Genomic DNA, 14,411 nt, shown 5'->3' on the forward strand with positions numbered 1-14,411 from the left:
CTTTAGAGATGACTCAAGGTTACTTTATACATAGTAAAATACCTAATATAGCAGACAAATGGCTTTTAAAGAGAAGAGTTAGAAAAATGAATGATTCTTTTCTTTTACCATGCAAGGCAGAGATTAAGATGTCACAGAAACTGATGACGGCAAGTGTAGGACTGAATTTAATACACAACACTGAGATCTCTAAATAGTTAGATAAATTCCATCCATGTTTTTTCCATGTACACAAATTCAAGGTCATTTCTTCCTCATTGACATATATTTCTACAACCATGCAGTAAAGCTAAGAATCTTGAAAGAGCATCGTGTTTTAAAAAAATTATATTACCTTCTCCTCTACCTTTGTATCTCCTAAGGTTTGTGATTCTTGTAGTTGTTTCAGAGATTCACTGAAGAATGAATTATAACTTTCTTGAAGAGATTTCACTTGTTTTTCCAATTCATTTCTTTCTTCATCTGTCATTCTAAAATAACCAGAAAGTATGAAAAAAGAAATGCAAGGCTTCAAGTGATGAAGACAACATATTAGGCTCAATGATTTTGCAAAGTAGAATCCTTTTCTAAATAAGCACGTGGTCATAAAATAAACCCTCAGATACAGATTGCCCAAGTCTCAGAATGACTGTGTATGAAAATTAAGAATGGCCCTTACACATCCAGGAATCCTTCTCTTGCCTGAGAAACAGACTGGAGGAAAGGATATGAATTAATAGATCAGCACTTCTCCAGCATATACACATTTCTAAAATAACAATTGCTGTTATCCGACAAAGGGAAATATCTGTTAGTTCCAACACAGAAATGGGACAGAAAGATACCATTACTCAAGATGAAACTTGTTCAGACTGAAGCATGAATAAAGATAAAAAAATTTACAAGGAGATTAACCTGATTCTCTAAGGTACAAAACAAAGTCATTGTGGAATGATCCTGGGGACAGCCCCAAAAAGGATTTAAGAAAAGGGTAGATTTCTTCCCTGCCTGAGGCACTAGCTGAAATAAATGAAGTGCTCTTTTGGAAAAAGTGGGACCAAACTATGCAAAATCATGTTGCTGCAAGTCTCAGCAAAGAAAAGTGAACAATATATCCACACACATTTTCCAAAAAGTAAAGTCACAGAGAATACTACTTAGAATTACTCTTGCCTTAGAATCTTTACTACTCACTAGCTACTGATCTTTAATCTCCCTGAACTCATTTTCTTCTCACTAATATCTGGGAATAATAGGTACATTTCAGGGTTTTGGTAAACACTAGACGTGACTAAAAGTGACAATTAAATTGCTAAGTTTATAGTTGTATGTTATTATATTAAGTAAATTTCTAATTGGCTTCCATTTTTTAAACCTCAATTAAAATTTATCAGCTTTTGCTTTGTTGAACATTAACATCACTTCTCTAATTTGAATAAAAGAGCTAATAAAAACCAACATACTTGTCTCCATGTTTTGCCAAAAACAGCTGCATGGTTTGAAGTGCTTCAGATACTTGTTCCTTCTTGGTTGATATTTCTTCACTGGAAATCTGCAAGGTTAAGAAAACATGCTCAAACTCTCCCCTCATCAAGACTAGAAAATAGGAATTTTTAAACATTAATCAAGTTTTAATTAAGATCCAAATGAAGGGACTACTTTCTGGGTGGCACAAGTGAAAAACCGATCAGTGATTACCACTGTACAGGCCTGAATAAGAAGACTACTTTATTTAGAATGCTAATTAGGGAAAGTCTCTCTAACCATAATGTCATCATTTTCATAGGCAATAATACTGCTACATCATATGGTTGTCGCATTTGTCACAGCCCAACAGTGAATAAAGGTTGCCTTCACATCCCAAGTGGCCAGAGATTTTCCACTGGCCCAACATCATCCTTACATCAAAAAGATACATGAACGTGGAACACTACTCCAAGAGTGTCCTCCTTCTCCCATGCTCTTGTATACCCTGCTCTTTTTGAAAAAATTATGGTGAAAGCATTAATCTGTAGATATGCAGACCAAGATTAAATATTTTCGATTTCTAAACTTTGCAAAATTCATCTATGACAGAGGAATAAAATTTATCTGTTTAGGGAAAAGCAAGAAGTTGTAACATTTTTTCCCAATTACGCAGTGTATTACTTCTGAATACTTTCAGAAATGGACTGCCACTCTTTTAAACAAGCAGAAATGAGAGGAAATGATGGGCAAATGAAAAGTCTATTTTCTCCCAATGTACTCTATTCAGAACAAAGTCAACTTAAAGTCTGTTTTTTTCATGATTACAGGTAATCATGAGGCCATAATGATTTTTAATACACACATTTATTACTCACATCAAATTTCCTTAAATTTCACTTGACACAAAGGCAATCTTTATTAGAGATGTAGGATTTAGGGCATGATCTGCATTTAAAAAGTGTCTACTAGATCTAGTAAAACGAATTTAGTGAAGTTTTGGGCAATTTAAAAGTGCAGAATAAGAAAATACCAAGGTTTATCATCCACATTTCTCAAAAGAAACTTGTTTCCCCAAGAAATCCTTGCTAAGGTTTATGTTCATATTTTAGTTCTTTCTCTGATAGGGGGGAAAAGGAGAAAATAGTTTAAGCTAAATATTTGTATAAAGTTGCTTTGACGGTTTGGGGTTTCAGACACCAAATGTAATTGCTTGCCAACTTCTGATTTCTTCCACACTAATATGAAATACAGTATGTAAGACTATGAGCTAATATGGCTTTATTTCAGTTGAATACTAATCCAAGTATATACTTGGGTCTATATACTTCTCTAAGGGGAACCCCAGATAAGTTACATCTGCCCTCATATCACAGGCAAAATTAGACAAGACACTGAAGTTTTCTATTTAATTATGTCAATAATGTCTGTTTCAACTGATGACAACTGAACACTGATGCAAAGCTAGAAGAGGAAGCTAATGAGAGCCCCATCATTTCCTAGGGTCAGGCAGCAGCAGGAGGGCAAGTTGAGAAAAATGCTGCTTAACTTAGTGGAAACTTATTTTTTTTTTTATTACAGCCTCAATTCCGGTGTCAAGGCCAGCATCGTCAACACTGGACCTTAGCTATCGATGCCCTGAGAGATTCAAGTAGCACCTTCCAATGGCCATGATGGAGCACTAACATCTCACAAGCTGCAGCTATCCAACTAGTGCTGAGCAGCTGGAGAATACAGACCACAGCACAAAAGAATTCATTTAGGTGCGGGAAATAATCTAGAATTTCCAGTGACTGACTAGAGAACACTTCTTTGTAAAATACAAAGCACAGCTAAATTAAATCCTCAATAATGTTGATATCCTAGTTTGTATTCGTTGTTCCTGAACCTTTTTGTTAACCTTTGTGAGAACGAGACCATATCTTTATGATAAGGAGTGCATGGATTTAATCTGGGCACAAAATAGGATGACTCTGCTCCTTAGCGACTCTCTTCACTATAATCAAGAAGCAGATCTAACCATTAGAAGAAGCACTAATAGTAAGACTAATAGATGTAGTTCAGGCTTTGGAATCAGAGACACCTCTTCTGCTGCATACTGTAATTCCTTGGGCAGGTTTAACCTCTCTGGCCATCATTGTAATTGCCTATAAAATTGGGGAAAATTAAGGTAAAGAACTAAAGTGGTTTTTTTACTTTGACTGCTTCAACTCAGTAAATTCTACCATTATTATGATTAAACTAGAACCTCAGTGAATACCTTTTGCTTAGAGAAGGGAGATTTTCCAGCCTTCTCGTCATCTCTCAATGTCTTGGTGATATTTGATACCCATTTCTGTAATTCTTTGGCTTTTTCAACATGTTCTTTCTTTTCTTCTTCCAGTGACTTCTGACAAGTGTGAGTGGTAAAAAAAAAAAAATATATTCCAGTAAATGATTGAGCTATGAAACTGACCTCTCCACAGAAAACAAGAATGTAGAAATATTTTTTCATCACACCAGGTTACTGAGTATTTTATTCATTTCCTTAACCATGTTTATCACATCACATAGCAGATGTACTTCCAAAATGTTTATGGTGGCAAAGGAAGCTGTGACATTCTATAATCATCAGTCTAAACTCCCAGCTGGTCTACCAATATGACAAATAAACTCAATTTTATTCATGAAGCACTAGAAGATCTTTGAATTGCTGCTGCCTTTGCATTCGCATTACAATCACAATTGTCTTCACAGAAAAGTATCAAACAAGTGAAAGCTGAAAGAGGTGTGAATGTGTACATACGTATGAAAAATACACAGAATGAAGAAAAATCTTTCCCCCTTTTCCAACACACAATGTTACTTTTAATTACAGAGTCCACCTGGAAATGGGAGATTGTGGTAAACATTTAATATGTAAAGAAAGTTACAATGTACAAAAAATTAAAAACTTTTTCACTTTTCAAGGCCATCTGAAACACAATAGCTTCAGGGATGTGGGAACAAATTTACATCTTTCTCTTTGATTCTATGGTGCTTTTTGAGGTGCTCTTTCAATGAGTGTAATGGATCACTTAACAAATGGGAGCCCTAACCTCAGGCTGGATCTATTCAGTGACGAGGAATTCTGAAGAAAGGATGCTATGAACTTGCTGGAGTTCATCAAGTTTACCCCATATTCTAGATAAAATACCTTTTTTTTTGGGGGGGGGGGGGTAGACAAGACTAACCTAAAAGCCAAAGGAAACCATTTTGAAGAAGAGTAAATATTTTGTGACTCTCAATTTAAAAATTATTCTCTCTTCTGAACAGTCAGCCATTTCCAGCCCTCAAGAAATAAACAGCCCTTTTGAGTACATGACATAGTTGCTAGACTGTCTATTTAACTCATGTTGTCATGCTCTGGACAGATATGAAGTAGACAGCATCACCCCCATGCACAGTTACTTAAACACGTGCTATTACGAAGAATAGTAAAGGCTAGAAATTCCCGTCATTAAAGGTTCAGATACTTCTAAGAGTTTAAGTCCTGTGTGGAAATCAAAATCAGCTTTTTCTAAAGCTTCTTTGTATGTCAACTTTCTTTTTGTTTGAGGGCATATTATATTTCTGACATGGGACTTTTGATCTTTGAGTTTCGTAGCAATGAAAACATCTATAATACCCACTTGCAGAGCCTCTTCTAGTGACAGCCGGGAATGAACCTGGGGCTCTATCAACCCCCCCGTCAAGTACTGGAATTCCAAACATCTCATTCCCATTTCCTTACTGATGATATTTGCATTCACAGCCTCCGCCACTGACATCACTTTGTTAGTGATGGGATGGCCGATCCCCGTGATTACTAAGTCACACTGTCGCAGCTGCTGGGCAAACCCCTCATCAACAAGGCCTCTGTGCAAAGCTTCTGCCACTCGGTACTTTTTGCCGGTGAGAGGATCTATTATGCCCCCTGTGCTGACTTGGGCTTCAAGGCATCTGAGGGCAGTAATCCGGTCGACCAAATTTCTGCGGGAGGCCTTGAGGACAGAGATCCTTTCCCCAGTAGTGGTCAGCCAGTACCCCGCAATAGGACTGTGCAAATCCTTCTTGGGAACCAGCCGGCTCAGCAGGGAGTCAGCAAGTTCTGTAAGTGTGATGAGCCCTTCCTGGTACTTTTTGACCAAGGCCTTGTCAATTGTTCCCTGCTCGATAGCCTCATTGATATTGAACTGTAATCCTGTTTTAGTATCGGTCAGCATATGAGAAGGATGCCCATAAGATTCAAAAAACGTGGCTTCCTTCCACTGATACTGTTGCCCTGAAAGCTCAAGATAGGTACTTTTGTCAATTAGGTTTCTCTGGAAAGCCTCATATGCAGTCAGTTCTGCTCCTGTTTTAATATCTACTACAGAAATCCTATGGGTCTTCCCTACATTGAGATTGGAAATGCTCCTCTCCCCGAAGGGAAACAGAAAGCACTGGCAATCTACATCAAACACACACATCCGCAGTAGTTCTGAGTAATAGAGAGCTTGCTTGTTATTGGGATTAGGAAAAACTCTCGTGTTGCTGGATGGCTCGTGTAAAAATTGAAGGATGGCATTATTTAACAAGCCTTGCTGCACAGCAACTTCGGGAGGAACGCGGATGCCTCTCACAGGGTCAATGACGCCCCCACTGGCAATCTGGGCCTCCAACATATGTTTACCTTTTTGTCTGTCAAGCATTCTATTTTCCATAGCTTGGAACACTGACAATGTCTTAGAAGAATATGAATACCCCAGGGCTGCCTTCTCTGCCTCAAGGAGTCTAATTTTGAATTCGGGGTCAATAACTCCTTCAAGGATGGCATCTTCAACAGAGTAGGTCTGACCTGAAATGGGATTGATGATAAAGCCTGTTGCGGCTTGAGCTTCTAAAAATGCTAAAGCCATCATTTTGTCTATTATGATGTTCTTGGCTGCCGAGGCAAATGAAATCTTTTCTTTTGTGGATTCTAGATAAAGCCCTGCAATTGAGGTGGCTCTCGTCAAAAACTTGCTAAGAGTTTTCTGAACTTCGCCAACGGTCTTGAGACCAAGTCGCAGCTGCTCTACTGTTTTCATGTCCAGAAGCTTAGCTTCAACCAACTGCCTGGCGGTCACAGTGTGCCGGAGACCTTGGAATTTAAATTCATCGTCCCTAACTGAACACACGTGATCGCCATCCAAATTCTGGAAGGTCTCTCGTTCTGAGCCTTTCTTAATAAACTCTCTCTGGAGTCCACCGGATGCTCTGCACCCTTCCAGCGTCCATTCTTCAGCACTGGGACCTGGGTTCTTTTCTTGTTTTAATGTGGTGACTTCTGTGTGCATATCATACTGCTTGCTCTTAGCTATCTGTAATAGGAATTCATGAGACGTTAAAGGCCATCTAAAGAACGTGACGTCACTTTACCCATCCTTAATCCAAATATACTTCCTACAATAACAAAAATAAGTAAAGAGAAGAAAATTTTCAAAACAAAGAGGGTTCAGGGACAAGTAATATTATTTTGAGAGTGTGAGGTTTACCTGGATGACAATAAAGGTGTTAAAATGGTATGTTTAGGGACACCTGGCTGGCTCAGTCAGTAGAGTGTGTGACTCTTGATCTTGGGGTTTTAAGTTCAAGCCCCACATTGGGTATAGAGATTACTTAAAAATAAAATCTTAAAAAAATGAAATGTTTAAAAAAGATGAAATGTGTCCCCAGAAACTGTTAGAAATTAAAGTGAACTTCTTGGTTTTCCTAGCTTTTAAAACAAACAAAAAAACATTCTTCAGGGGTGCCTGGGTGGCTCAGTCGTCCGACTCTTGGTTTCAGCTCAGGTCATGACCCCATGGTTCCAGAGGCTGAGCCCTGGGGCCGACTCTGTGCTGATAGCATGAAGCCTGATTGAAATTCTCTCTCTCCCCCTCTCTCTCTGCCCCTCCCCTGCTCATGCATGTGTGCACTTGCTCTCTTTCTCAAAATAAACATTCAAGAAAAAAATGTCCATCAGAATATAATACCATAGATGTCACAGTATAACTATTACATCTGTGTATTTGATCTCAAACATTTAAAAACTAAAGAATGATAATTTGTAGTAAAGATTCAAGTCAATCACTAGAAAATGATAGCATTAGTTTCTGCCAGAACTACAAAGGGCCAATCTTGCTCAATGTTATTAAAAAATTTAGTGTAGCAGAGAAAGAAAACACAAGAGGGAACTTGACATGAGGTAGTTGATAAGGTCTCAGAATCCAGAGTATACCTCTAAGGGGGCCAAAAGCTTCGCCAGGTCCATTGCACATTTGTCATCCTGATACCTAACCGGTGGCCTGGAATTGTACAGAGCTTCATCTCTTATCTTCTCGATTTCTGACAGTTTTGTAATAGGGTTTGCCTCATCGAAAGTTATCTGTAATTCAGTGCTTGTCTGCGAAAAATACTCAGAGTAACACTGCTGGCTTTTCTCTTTCTCAAGCGGTGCCCCTGATGGCCAGAATTGGACTTCCTTTGGTATCTGGTCAACAACCCGATGTTGCCATTTTTCCTCTGATTGCTGTGACTCTCGCGTCCTTCTCAGCAATGGAGATCTGGTCGCTGGGCGAAGCTGCCCCGTGTTCCTACAGGACAGTTCTCCGGTGTGCTGACACTCCTTTACTGCCATCTCAAAATCCGGTTTGAAGGTACAGTCTTTGGCTGGGTTCTTTTTTTGGATTTCACACTGGAGCAAAACTAACTGATGCTCGTGTTCCTTTATCTGCTGATCCATCTTTTGCTTCAGGCGTTCAACTTCACGTTTCTGGGCTACCAGCTCATCTTCAAGTTTCCGGCACTTTTGGTAATGATTTGCTTCCACATTCTGCCCTCGTTGCATTTGCTCACGATACTGCTGAAGCTGTCTTTCAAGTTCTCTAATACTTGTCTCACACAGCTTGGCGTTCTCTTGAGCCCTGCAGTTTTCTTGCTGGAGAGACACAAAGTCAAGCTGGATGCCTGAGATATCCTTTTCAGTGATAACTTTGGAGTCCATTAACTTTTCCATCTTTTTCCGAAACTCCTCTGCTGAGCGTTTGAACTTGTCAGATTCCTCCTGAAACAGAAGCATCTTTCTGTGGGTCATCTGCTCCTCTATGGTCTTTAAGTGCAGCTCGTCTTGTACCTGTTTCAACCTGTTATTTAACTCCTGCACCTGAGCCTGCTGCAGCTGTACCTTCTGCTCCCCTCGTAGCTTCTCCTCTTTGGAAGCAGTCAGCTCTGCACTCAGGTTTCTAACCTCCTTCTCAGTATTCTGGATGATAATGTTCTGCTGGTCACACTTTTGCTTAAATTCACTGACTAAATTTTGACTTTTGGCCAGGTCTTCTTCGAGGCATTTAATTTTTCTATGGAAATCCTGTTCTGTTTTTGTCTGCTTATGCAAGTGTTCGTTTGTGTTGCGTAGCTGATCTCTAAAACCATCTGCCTGAATTTTCAGGGCCTCACATCTTTGCTGGATAGCCTGTTTCTCTAAAACCACGTTCGCCGATTCGGCCTGAATTCTCTGCATCATTAACTTGGTTTCAATATTCTGCCTCGTGAGCTCATCGACCTTTTGTTTTAGCGTTTCTGCACACTCATTACTTTTCTTCAATTCTTCATTAAGCTTCTGGATCTTATCATTATTTTCTTTTTCAGCTTTAATGTTTTGGAGCAACTGTGCATGGCTTTTCTCAAACTGTTCTTTTAGATGATCCGACTTTCTCTGGCAGAATCGTACTCTTTCATTAGAGGATTCCTTCTCAGCCTGAAGAGAATTCACTTGTGAATTTAAATGCTGAATATCTCTCTCCGCCACAGCACGGGTCCTAGTGATCCTGTCTACTTCTCTTTGCAGCTTCCCTTTTTCCTGTTGAAGACATTCTAATTCCAGTTCATAATTGTGCTTTATTTTCTTAAGATCATTAGCTTCCTGCAAAACTTCTTCAGCTTTGTCTGTGGTTTGGTTCAACTGCCTACTAAGTTCTCTGAGCTGTTGAGAATACCCTTCCTCCACCTGATCCTTCCTTTCCAACTCTAACTTCAGGCACTTCAGCGTATTATTTGTTTCATCCAGTTTTTCTTTTAGCAAACGAGCCTTTTCCTCAGATGAAGTTTTTTCAAGCTGTAGGGCACTGAGTTCGTACTTCAGCTCTCTCATGTCTTTTTCGGCCTTTCTATTGGCGACAGTTAGCTCATCTACCTGCTGTTTGAGTTCTTCTGTTTTCTGTTTGTCTGCTGTTCCCCTGTATGACGTAGCCTGGGCAACCACACAGGCAGGCGACGTGTTTTCTCTACACGAATACTGCATTTCAGTTATTCTTCTTCTCGCTTCCCGTTCAATTTTCTGCTTTTCTTTCAACTGTTCCTCTGCTATCTGTTTTTGAAATGTTAGGTCTTTTTCCATCTGCTTTATCAGCTTCAAGAGTTCCTCCTCGTTGTCTCTCTTTCTTCTCAATTCTTCCATCAATTTATTTTTTTGTTGTTCCAGGTCATTGAGACTCGAATCTTTTCTTTTAAGATGATCTTCCAGGGTCCTCCTGGTGAAGGTGTTCTCCTCTAACTGGTTCCGGAAGTTCAGGAGGTTTTCTTCCACTGCTGCCCTCTTGGCCTCGGCCTCCAGGGTGAGCCTTCGCACCCGCTCCAGCTCCCGTTCTGCAGCCTCCTTCTCCCTCACAATGGTCTCCAGCTCCCTGCGGTACTGCTTGGCCTCACTCTCAGCCCTGATTTTCTGCAGAGCAATGTCTTCTACATTTCTCTGCTGCTTTCTCAATTCATTTTCTGCAGCCTCCTTGACCTTTGGAAGTTCTTCCTCTGCTCGAGACTTCTGCTTCTTTAGTTCAGCTACCATTCTCTCCAATTCACTTATCTTTCCCGTAAGTTTGCTATTCTCAATCATTGTTGCCTTTTGACGCTGAAGCAGATCTGAATATGCCCCATGTTCAGAAGTCTCCTTACACTTTTTAATCTACAAGAGATGTTTAAAAGTGTCAAAGTGTTCTATTCAAATTTATCCACAAAAACCTGAAGCGATGCTCATAAAAGTACTTATAAAAACAAGGGAAACAAATCGCAGAACAAGCACCACCACCACCACCACCACCACCTTCCAGAGAGGAAGCTTCAGAAAGCTGGCAATGGGAAAAGCGAAAAAAAAATCCTTCATGTCAGGTTTGCTAACCCAAAGAATCTTTTCTTGTCTCTCAAGAACAATTTCATTTTAAAAATTAGCTAGGCTCAAGATTTTACAGCAAGAAAGGAGGGACCTCACAAAACATACAGCATGACCCCAACCTTTTACAGATGAGGACACTGAGGTGCAGGGAGGTCAAATACTTTTGAAAACCCTCACAACAGGTGAGTGACAAAGTGGGAAGTAAGACTCACAACGGCGCCCTTTCAGCTTTCACTCACAACTTAGTCCTACAAGCTAAGAACATAAAGGAACCGAATGACAATTAAAAATTTAGTTTTCAATATGTCACCCAATGGAAATTTAAAATGATATTTACATCTCTCTGTTTTATGGTTAAAGAAACGAAATATGGAGTTTTGGTACTACTTTAAAGACTCAAAACAAGAAATAATACCTAACATGGGGAAGGAGGAAAATTATATAAAAACTTGTAATTTCTCAAGCCAAATTCCTTATTTGTTTATACTTGACATATTATGACAATTATAATAATCAGAGTTGCTAATGCAAAGGCAGCTATATAGTCCCTTTAGAAAAGATGTGCTTCATATACTCACAGATTTTGTTGTTGTTGTTAATGACATGTCTCATATGAATCCACCTTGACAAGTACCTTTAGATACTCCATAAATATAAAGATATTTGTTAAATACAAATGCTTTTAAAAATATAATTAGGGAGTCAGCTCCAATGTATAGAATAAAAAAAATTATTTTTCAAATGATAGAAGAATCAGTCTCAGCTAGGAGGAATACATTCTGCACTGACTACAGGACTACATGATCAGGGCTAGTATATAATTCCAATTTAGTTTCTCTATATTAATACCATAAGACTATTAGTTTCATATCACTAACTCAAAATTATCATAATTAGAATCAATTTAAACAGGAGTAGAAAAATTATTCTAGGTAGATTTTTTTTTCTTTGAGAGGCTTTGGTGAATTTTAAGAATTTAATTTACATCATAGACCACACATCTTAATCCACTTCTTCTAATTTTTGATCCCCAATAATTTTGACAAGAATATCAGTTGTTTCCTGCTAACCTAAATATGGTTTCTCCTAATAAGAATATGAATATAAAAACAAATCTCATCACAACCTGCAAAAATTAGTGCTCTATTTTATTTTGTCATCAGGATCAACTGGTGACACTGATTCATGCTATCTGCTTAAATATCAAATTTTCAGTATTTTTTTTGAGGTAATTTCTGTTGTTGTTTTTTTTTTCATCTCAATTCCTTATCAAAATCTTTTAAAACTTAGCTGTTGCTAAGAGGTTTTGAGCTGTTTTTTTCTTCTGTCATGTTCTGAGGTTAGAAAAATGAAAAGTCAGAAAGGACATGCTGTCCTTTAATCCCATCAATTAATGCTTGATATGTTTTTCTCTCAACACAGATTAGAAAATCTCTTTATCCATCTAATACCCATTATACTCCACTAACATTTCTTTAGTTGGGTTTCATCTTTTGAAATTAACTTGTATCCCTCTTTGATTTTATGTTTATTATTTAAAAAATTCTGCTATCAGACCAAGACATCCAATGTAAGTCTTTGCAGACTGTTTCCTGGGTCTGAAAACCGAACTATGTATCTTTTATAAGATGCTGCATTAATATGATCCTTTACTGGTGAATTTTTAATCAGGAATGTGTTCTATCTATTTTGAGTTACAGTCCCTGCATGGTCCTCCATAAACTCTACTGTTCTGACTTTCAATCCAATATGAATCTTTTACATTTCAAAAGATGACAAGCCTAATTTGTATATTATCTCAGGCTTTCTGAAATATTTTTTGGTTCTATCAACTTCTAGTATTATACCTCATCAGATAAACTAAGCAAAGTGGCTCATGTATGTGCAAATCACATATACACTATTAAGAAAGGAAAACGACTTATATTTAACTACTAAATATGCAATCTAAAAGATCTACATATCATTTTAAGTGGAATCATATCTCTCAAAAACTAAAAAGGTAAAAAAAAATTATAGATGTTCTTTCACTGATGAGAGATGTATACTGATTATTTGGTCACAAATATTCTGGTTCTCCTTTCTAAGTGCAAAGAAATCTAGTTATAAAGACTTGCAATTAGCTACGTTAGTGAATTAGTTGCAGAAAACTGTTAACTCTGAACAGACTAAAATAGTAGACAATAAAGTAACATCTATTAGACATTCACTACCATTTACATTCTCTCATTATAAGAAGTGTTAACACTAAGTATAATCATCTTCAGAATTATCAACAGCCTAATTTAAAACAGCTAATGCCTCACAATTTATTTAGCATTCTGTCTACTATTTTTGTCTGTTCTGAGGTTAGGCATAGAAAACACATTAAGATAATAAAGCATAGCATTATCCCTTCAAAATTAGATACAACAACTTTTTATGACAATGTATTTTCATCAACTGCTTGCTCTACTTCTGAATATATTTTGTGAATGTGGAATAAAAACACAGAAATCCTCCAAATTAGAATGGTACTTAGTCTTTTCACCATTCACCATAGATCTTTAGGAAAAATCAAAATAAAAACCTCCACAATTCTTAAAAAGTAGTATCATTTTGTGCAAAAACCTATTTCTTTTAAATTGATTGATTTTATGTTTTAAATCCTTAAAGATGTAAGTCACTTTAAAATGCTTACGAGAAATGTGTTTAAGTAGTATTTCTGTAGACATTTTAACCGTAGTAACTATACTTCAAAGAAGTATACTTCTCAAATGTGAGAAAAAATGAAAAAAATTCTGCCAAACTACCAACATTCCATAATTTAAATAGAGCCATGACTCTAATAATATTAGCATCTTAGAATGAAGATCAACAATGTCTTCCCTATTCGAGAGAATCTTAGAAACAAACCAAAAAATCCTAGGCCTCTACTCTTTCTCATTGTGATTTTCTAATTAAATAATTACTTCTCAACCATGTACAGTTTTTTTTGTTTTCCCAAAAATATTATAGTTCCTTTTAGTTAGCTGTTCATAGTTAATGGTTACCTCCTCCTCTTCCAGCCTCTTTAATGAATCACCAGCAAATTTAATATATTGTGTCATGAGGGTGACCAGAGCAGTATATCGGGTCCTTAGGTCCATGAACTGCAAATAATGAAATAAATAATAAAAACACAATCTCCAGTGGCTCTAAGCGAGTTTAATGAATGTTGATTAATAATTATAACATTAACTAGGCTTTGTGACGGTAAAATACACAACTGCCCAACAGTGGTAAGTAGGCAGGAATGAGCTTCTTACTGCTGTGCAAACCATACCACATGACAATTCTCCTCTAAATGTAATGATGAAGTACATTTATAATTCTCTGTAATTAATACTTAATCTTGGAATAAAGCTTTTCAAAGGATTTTCTAGAACCCTTAATAAAATGTATTGTTTTAGGTAGAGAGTTTCTTTTTTGGGACAAGGAAAAAAGTTCTGGAAACGGGCAGTGGTCATGTTTGCAAAACACTGTGAATATACTGAGTGCCACTGAACTGCACACTTAAAAATGGTTAAAATGGTACATTTCCTATTATATATATTCTACTACAATACAAATAGATAATTATAATTCTTTCAGTAGTGTTTCTCTCTTTTATGTCCCCTCCCTTCTTTCATGCTTTTACTACCTCTTGAATAATAAGATCTGCTGAGCTCTGCATTCTTCGGCGTTTCACTGGAGATTTTTGTTGTGAATCTACCATGGCCCGGTAGGTCATTGTTTGTAATTCATAGTCCTGTATAATGGAGTCAATAAGACTAAATTATTT

At 37.5% G+C, this 14,411-nt stretch overlaps 1 protein-coding gene and 1 long non-coding RNA gene across 14 annotated transcripts in view; one reads left to right on the plus strand and one right to left on the minus strand.

Moving 5' to 3' along the window:
- The window catches only part of LOC132667228 (uncharacterized), a 35,831-nt gene extending 32,530 nt beyond the window's left edge, over positions 1 to 3,301 (plus strand). Inside the window, exon 3 of the long non-coding RNA XR_009605048.3 lies at positions 3,025 to 3,301. This is a non-coding gene — a long non-coding RNA (uncharacterized LOC132667228). The remainder of the gene's footprint in view (positions 1 to 3,024) is intronic.
- DST (dystonin) overlaps positions 1 to 14,411 on the minus strand; it is a 497,583-nt gene that overhangs the window by 142,400 nt on the left and 340,772 nt on the right. For 11 of the 13 annotated variants that reach the window (XM_078447031.2, XM_078447029.2, XM_078447030.2 and 8 more), the window contains 5 exons: positions 14,271 to 14,378; positions 13,642 to 13,740; positions 3,704 to 3,832; positions 1,443 to 1,531; positions 335 to 470 (listed from right to left, as the gene is read on the minus strand). In XM_078447031.2, the coding sequence (XP_078303157.2) occupies positions 335 to 470; positions 1,443 to 1,531; positions 3,704 to 3,832; positions 13,642 to 13,740; positions 14,271 to 14,378 (561 nt within the window). Of the gene's footprint in view, positions 1 to 334; positions 471 to 1,442; positions 1,532 to 3,703; positions 3,833 to 4,319; positions 6,786 to 7,684; positions 10,403 to 13,641; positions 13,741 to 14,270; positions 14,379 to 14,411 lie in introns of those variants that run through there. The other 2 variants (XM_078447028.2, XM_060615814.3) reach the window with 1 other exon arrangement.

Source organism: Panthera onca, chromosome B2, assembly GCF_046562875.1.
Source record: "Panthera onca isolate mPanOnc1 chromosome B2, mPanOnc1 haplotype 2, whole genome shotgun sequence".
Taxonomy (NCBI): Eukaryota; Metazoa; Chordata; class Mammalia; order Carnivora; family Felidae; genus Panthera; species Panthera onca.